The 8,080-nt window shown below is 38.8% G+C and overlaps 1 protein-coding gene across 1 annotated transcript in view; it reads right to left on the bottom strand.

Moving 5' to 3' along the window:
- The window catches only part of PRKAR2B (protein kinase cAMP-dependent type II regulatory subunit beta), a 21,134-nt gene that overhangs the window by 7,234 nt on the left and 5,820 nt on the right, over positions 1–8,080 (bottom strand). The window contains exon 4 of the mRNA XM_009636060.2: positions 1,077–1,183. Within this exon, the coding sequence (XP_009634355.2) occupies positions 1,077–1,183 (107 nt within the window). The remainder of the gene's footprint in view (positions 1–1,076; positions 1,184–8,080) is intronic.

The raw sequence follows: 8,080 nt of genomic DNA, 5'->3' as shown, positions 1-8,080 counted from the left end.
TTCCTCCTGCATTATGTGGGGTTTATTCCACTCACCATCCCTGTCTTCCAGCTCAGGGGGCTGAGTATCCTGGGGATAACTCACTGGGCCAATAAAGACAGAGGTAAAGAAGGCATTAAGTATCTCAGCCTTTTCCTCATCCTTAGTGGCAATGTTCCCCCTTGCATCCACTAGAGGATGGAGGTTCTCCCTGGCTCTCTTTTTGCTGTTAATGTATTTGTAAAAACTTTTTTTATTATCTCTTACAACAGTGGCCAGGTTGAGTTCTAGTTGGGCTTTTGCCTTTCTAATTTCCTCTCTACATGACCTGATGAGATCCTTATACTCTTCTTGGGTTGCCTGCCCCTTCTTCCAAAGCTGGTAAACTCTCCTTTTCTTCCTGAGTCTCAGTAAAAGATCCCTAATTCCTTTCAAACACTCTCAGACATCACTGTGGCAGCCTAAAACTAAAGCTACAAATAAGAAAAAGTGGTTTGGGACAGCCTGGTTGGACCTTGTGCCAACAGACTACTGAAAGATGCCGAAGTAAATGCTCTTCCTAACTCACTGGATTCAACAGTAATCAATACCTAGAATTTTATTTAGTTACCTGCTTTTTCCAGTATAGATCTCCAAATGAAGAGTAATGACTTAGCTATTTGAGATCTAAAACTGTTCATGTGAACAAGTCTACAGATAGTATTTAAATGCAGTTAAGATTTCAAATACTGAGTTGTAAAACGTTTCCCGTTGTCTTTTGTGTTAGATTTCCCTGTAAAAAAAAAAAACCAAAACAAAAAACCCACAAACAAACAAACAAAACCAAAAACAACAAAACAAAACCAAAAAACCAAACCAGCCTTTGGGATCCACCAATACATAAAGAGGACAGGGATATATTGCCATATGAAAAATCTGCCTCCTTTCAAAAACTGCTCTCCATAGTTTAGACAGAGCTGTACTGGTTCACGTGTGTTCTTTTTTCTTTTTCCCATGCAAACATATGTAAGAGTCAAATACAAGTATGTAGAGAAATAGATTTTTCTCAATGGACTTCTGCGTAATACTTCGTGCTACAATAAGACACAGCGATTCACCTATCAATGACGTAGAAGTTGTCACCATCATCCCCTTGATCAATGACATGTTCCCCTCCTTCAACCAGCTTTTCAAACATCGCATCTAACACCTGAGACATCTGTTCCTATTTAAAAGAACGCAAAGACAAGAAATTATCATTTGCTTTTAAAATTTTACTTTTCAAATTAACTAACAGTCCAGCTTCCCAATATGGAGATAAAAGATGTTCAGAGACAGAAAATATTCATGCTACAGAAATGTGTAAACCAATCAGAAAGACAGTTCTATTTAATATTCAGTGTTAGCTTTCTCCTCAGTGTTCAGGGCCCAGCTTCCCTTCTTGCCCCTGCCAATGGTAACATGGATCTTACCTGCAATATATATTGCTCACAAGCATCCAAAGATAGAATTTCACCCTTCACAGTTGCATAACATTATACAGTTGGAAAAAACCCTGCAAACAATTATTGCAAACAATACGCTTACCTGGTTTTGTCTTTAGATCTGTTTTACAGAATTTAAAGTTTCAAAATGATTGTAAAGTATTCTGAAAATCCAAATTATACAATGCCAGCACAATGGTGGGATAGAGATGTAACCATAAAGGTCTGCAGTGCTTTGGTTGAGTAAGTAAATGCTGGGCTCATTGGGAAGTAGGAATTGACACACAGCTATAAAACTGCTTTGTTAATTTGAATGGAATATGAATGTTTAGAGAGAAATGTTAACAGACCATCTGAATTATGACTGTCTAATAACAAAAACACATCACTAATTACATAATTTGTTTGGTGTAAATCTGCTAAAACTTAACTATTCACATCTAAAAAAACTAAACACAGCTCACTGTGAATTAATGATACGAATCCTAAAAAGATAACTTAATGATTTAAATTTTATTTTCAGTTTATCCAGCAATATGCCTAAACTTCTGACAATAAACACAAAATTATCCTCTACTTTTTGAAACTTATTATGTATGTATCAAACTGGAACAAGCAGGTTCTAGTGAAAACCATGGTAAAGAAAAGCCTGTAGGTTTAGATCCCCACGCATTTTACAATGGTTCAATTCATAGCATTTCCAGCCACTGAAAGATGGCATCTGCCTTTCCAAGCAAGACCAACCTAAGCAAGTCCTCTAGAGCCCTTCTGCAGCCCATGGGCAGAGGTAACCATGGACAGGGTAGATAGAACTACTGTAACTCACAGTTAGACACTTAATTTTTAGACAGATAAAATTAGGTGGAATTAATTCTGTCCTTATTCTGTGGATTTTCTTCACTTACTCAAAGCTTTAAAAATATCATCAATACCATGTTAGCCAAGCCTTTTTAAAAAATGAAAGCTAAATACAATTTTATTTCACTGAGTTCATTGTGTGTGGGCACAAAGAACAACAGAATGGCAGCATCCATCCTCAATACAGCTGATCGTGGTAAAATACAGTAAGATATCATGCAGCCTACCTAGGCCACCAAGGAATCATTTAACTATGGCTCCGTTTAGTACCTTTTTTAGTATAGGCGGGTATGTATTTGCAAAAAGAAGGATCATTTTACTATCACTGAATGGGCTATAGTTCATTTCAGAGAAAGAGAAAAGAGTGTGGGGGTGCCATTGGGAGAGACTGAAAACTGAGTACAGGAGTTGCCTTTTAAAAACTTAGATGCTTAAATTAATAGGTAGTATTACTTCAGTCTTTTCACTTCTTCCTATGTAAACTAAAAGGAACTCCTGCAGAATCTGCAAAACTGACCTAATGCCAGTTAGTTGTCTAAAGCATTTGAAGCAGCACATTCCCTTCCCCTTGCTTTGTATCTGAATTGGCAAAGTGTCTCCCCGACCAACAGCCCTTGGCTGCCATTTGGAAACAAGTGAGAACATGCAGAATGCTCCACTCTGCAGGAGGGCAGAGGGTGTATGTTATCCTCTAAATGCAAGCAGTGCAAGAAAAATGTATTATATGGGCCCTGATCCTGGGAAATTAAAATACTCCCAAGACATCTTGGAAAAAAGAGTAAACTAAAAAGACAGTTATTTGCGGTACCGATGGACTAACACATATAGTTATAATCTTTATTCCATGTGCTTCATCTCAGATTTCAGGTTAAAACATTTTCAATCTCATAATTATGCACCAAGCTCACCAAAACAGAACTTTTCTGCCAAGTAATTCTATGACTTTTTTAGACAACAGAGTAGAATTCACAAACACAATTCCCTTTTAAAAAAATGTTGTAAACACTTAAAGGTATTGAATACCTTCAAGAGCTGTCTATTATCTGCTATTATCCGCACATGTATTTTAACTTTTTAAATAAATTGCAACTAACTTAAAGACAACTCATCCCTTTCCCAAAGCTTTCTACATAAAATTAACATAGAGCAGACTGCAGTAACCAAACCAGGCACGTGTTTATTGCTTTTACCGTGAGAATTACCAAACCTGCTTGCCCAGCTTGCTCTGTGTGAATCCTCTTGATTCTCTGCCAGGCTGGGGCTCAATTTACTGGCACCCTCCATAGTTACTTTGAAAGGATAAAGATGGCTGATTTTAGAATTAAAAAGTAGATCTGTAATCATACACAGAATTAATTCTGGTATTTTGTAAAATGGTGCAGTCTGGAAGCTTTTGTTCCTTAAAGCAGTTCTGGCTTAAAAAAATACGCATAAAATGGAAACAGGAAGTTTTTTAATATCAGTGTTCGTAAATCTGCTACGTGTAATGCCGTGGCAATCTGGTAATCAATATTCTAAAGAATGATACTTTAAAAACATGACAAACAGAACACATAAGAAATAAAACATGATAAACAGAACATAACTAATAATTATAAAGAATCTGAAGTATTAAACATGTATGTTGTGCAATTTTTGTGACTTCTGCTAAAATTTCATTATCTTCATACATTTTTTTTCAAATATAATAAAGCATATATTTTTCTTAAGGATAATGCACTCTACAAATATAAAGAAGCAAAACTAAAGTTTAAATGATTTGAAATTCGATTGTTTATTTAATGTTTATTTACACACTCTGATTAATACATGCAATGGATTTTTTTTTTTCCATTCTAAACCATGAAGCCTGAAATGCTTCAAAAAAGGAACATTTTTGATAAAATTATTGGAACCTTGGATTATTACCATGAAAGCACACTTTGATCACCATCCTTTGTGATAGAGAAAACATTTTAACTTCCTTAAAAGTGTGGAGGCTGAATGGGAAATCAGATTTTCTGAAAGACACATTCACAATACAAACCAAATTCATCTGTCAAGACTTTCTTTTTATAAAGATATTTTCTTTTTTTGAAGTGTAGTTACTGCATTTCTCTCAAAAAGTCTTTCTAACAATTGGACTTTAATGACAGAGCGTGATGTCACAAAATAATTTACTAGACAAGTGAATAAACATGCCATAGTTACAGCCATCATCACTGTCTCAATCACCCTTGCCTTCAGGTGTGGATTTAACTGCTGGGAAGCAGGAGGGCAAAGGAACATTAGCTCCCTTATCAGCATCAGCCAGCACGATATATCCTCTCCTATCACCTAAAGTGGAAATGATGTGGCTTTCTTTCCTCTTACTTAGACCAAGATGGTACCTACCCTAGTTTTAGACCAACTTAACTGAACCGTGCTAGTAAAGTTCTTTTGCATATTTAGATCAGTCAGAATCAGAGATTACAACTATGAGGTACAAACTCAGCAGGATCAGGAGATGGACTCAAGCACTGGCATGGTTTGTTCTTGGTACAATTGGCAGCACAGCTGGTACAGTTTTGGCTTGTGCCAACTATCACTCCTCCTGACAAAACCTGGTCATGGCTTGGAGGAATGCTTGAGCCAGAGCTTCTTCCCAGTAAAGGTAAAACCACCCTGGTTAGTTGCTTGGTTTGGTGCGGTTAGGAGAGGAAGGTGCAAGCGAGTTTAGCTCTACATTATGTACATCATCCCACACTGTGTGGCCTCAGGGACAGAGAATGTCCTCTGATCTAGTTTGCTGATACCGATTACTGAACTGAATAAAGGTGACAAGAATGGAAAATTTCAAAATCATCTACGGCCATCAGTCAAACTCTGCCTTTGGGCATCCTTCTTAATTTTCTGACAAACAAAATCTGTATTTCTAGTCAACCCAATGACATTGTCCCTGTAATTAAAGCCTTCAAAATACTGAACTAAGGAAGCATTTAATATGAAGGGAATGTGACTATGACTGATAACTAGTAAAAAACAGCTGCTATTCTTAGCTCTTCAGTCCCCAAACGTGTAAATCAACTCCACAACCTCTCTGGGCAACCTGTTCCAGCATTTGACCACCTTCACAGTAAAAAACTACTTGTAAAAATTACAACGTTCTGAGACAAAACCGCAAGACTACCATCTGAACAAAGTGAATCCACAGTTCCTCTATTGCCCCTGAGTTCATAAACCACTTTATTCTTTACTCCTACAATCATTTTACTAAAACGAGTCCAAGTTAAAACAGCATCCTGTTGGCCACCTTATCCTCTCTTTGAGCAATATGAAATACCAATTAATTAATGCTCAGCATGATATTAAGAAGGAAATGAAGCAGACAGAATATCAGAGTAGGAAGGGGGAGGGGTGGGGAGAGAGGGAGCAAAAGTTAGCAAAACATAGGCAGGGAAACCACGGGAAGAAAACAAGTTCTTAATCAACAAGTTGGGACCTTGAAAAGGAAGAGTAAAATACAGAATTTGTGTCTACAGCTCTCTGCATTCATTTTTAGAACAAAACCATGTACATGTACTCCCCTGGAACTCTGATATAAATGTTAGCAACACTATTGATCCAATTCAAAATGTATAGCTCCCTTGCGTAATATCCACTTGCAAACTAATCAAAAGGCATTTTATTTCTTCACTATCAAAGAATCTAATTTGTATATTGATATATAATCAATATTATCAAGCAATATTTTCTTGAGAATATACCTTAACCTTCCTTCACACAGTTTTTTATAGTGCATGCCCATTAATCAGGCTCCTTAACACTTTCCATATTTTGTAACTAGCCCTCTGAGCAAGTTGGCCAATTCTTTTTAGCAGTTTGCTAACGAAAAGCTTCACCAAGGGCAAGTCCTGCCTGACCAATCTGGTGGCTTTCTATGGTGGAGTGACTGCATCAATGGACAAGGGAAAAGCAACAGATGTCATCTATCTGGAATTCTGCAAAGCCTTTGACATGGTCCCCCCCAACATCCTTCTCTCTAAATTGGGGAGGTATGGATTTGATGGGTGGACTGTTCAATGGATAAGAAATTGGTTGGATGGTCACATCCAGAGGGTAATAGTCAATGGCTCTATGTCCAAATGGAGACTGGTGACAAGTGGTGTCCCTCAGGGGTGAGTACTGGGACCAGTGCTGTTTAATATTTTCATCAATGACATAGACAGTGAGATTGAGTGCACCCTAAGCAAGTTTGCAGATGACACCAAGGTGAGTGGTGCAGTTGATACACCAGAAGGATGGGATGTCATCCAAAGAGACCTGGACAAGCTGGAGAGGTAGGCCTGTGTGAACCTCACGAGGTTCAAAAAGGCCAAGTGCAAGGTCCTGCACCTGTATTGGAGCAACTCCTGGTATCAATATAGGCTGGGGGATGAAGGCATTGACAGCAGCCCTGTGGAGAAGGACTTGGGGGTACTGATGGATGAAAAGCTGGACATGAGCCGGCAATGTGCGCTGGCAGCCCAGAAGGCCAGCCGTACCCTGGGCTGCATCACAAGCAGCGTGGCCAGCAGGTCGAAGGAGGGGATTCTGCCCCTCTGCTCCGCTCTTGTGAGACCCCACCTGCAGTGCTGCGTCCAGCTCTGGAGCCCTCAGCACAGGAAAGACATGGAACTGTTGGAGCGGGTCCAGAGGAGGACTACTAAAATGATCCGAGGGCTGGAGCCCCTCTCCTATGAGGACAGGCTGAGAGAGTTGGGGTTGTTCAGCCTGGAGAAGAGAAGGCTGCGACGGGACCTTATTGCAGCCTTTCAGTACTTAAGGGGGGCCTATAGGGAAGATGGGGAAAATCTTTTTAGCAAGGCCTGATTAGGAAAAAACAGATGATTAAGTGCAGTTCTATTTGCTTGGGAACCCAACAGTTTGCAAAGAACTTTGTACCATCTAAGAGAGCAGAGTATTAACGTGTTCAGGCATTGTGGGCTCACTCATATATATATGTATTCCTATTAATTGCACCAACATCTGTAGTCCTAATTCTTCACCAACATTTTTAAGAATATAAGAGCATTATGAGAATCTTCTGTTAATAGCACTTTTCAAGGAATGCTTTGGCCTTAAGTGTAAGAGCACACTATTCATAAAACACAGTTGCATTATGCTTTCTTTCATCTTCCTTTGAGTTAATAAATTCTAATTGATTAATCAATATTTGTGCTCTCTTATAAGAATTCCCTGGGTGCATGAGTGGCAAGATGCCCAGAAATTGCTCTTGCATATTTGCGAAGAATACGTATAATTTATTAACTTTTAGAAAAGGGTCAAGACCTATTTGAAATATTCTCTACAAGCATTAGCAGGGCAAAGCTCTCCAAAATAAAATTTCCCTGAAAAAGAATAGATGATCTAACACTGCTTGTGAATTTTTGTGAAAGAAAAGATTCAAACTTTAAGTGCAAGGGTGTGGCACAGCTTTGATGGTACCAGTCCCTTGAGCCACCCTGTTACTCTGATAATTGGTTCATGATTTTTTTTAACTGATGGCCTAGGGGCTAGAACAGCCAAACCAAATAGCCTGTTGTTAATCAGCCCTACCAAAGTTTCCTCCTAAAAGACAAAACCGAAAGAATAACTTCTCTGAATTGAATTGTGTAAAGGAAGTGTAGAAGGCTGCGTTGGCCACTAGATGAGCTGCTGCTGCTGCTGCTATTCCTCCCAGTGATACAACAGTTGTTAGGCTGAACAGAGACAAAGTCCAGTAATAGTGACTTGGGGCTTATCCTTAGTAATGGCCCAAGGCATCTGGTCATCATCTCTTT

This window comes from Egretta garzetta, unplaced genomic scaffold (assembly GCF_000687185.1).
Source record: "Egretta garzetta isolate BGI_Z169 unplaced genomic scaffold, ASM68718v1 scaffold33, whole genome shotgun sequence".
Taxonomy (NCBI): Eukaryota; Metazoa; Chordata; class Aves; order Pelecaniformes; family Ardeidae; genus Egretta; species Egretta garzetta.
Note: the sequence above shows the minus strand (reverse complement) of the source record. Positions and strands in the feature narration are given on the sequence as shown.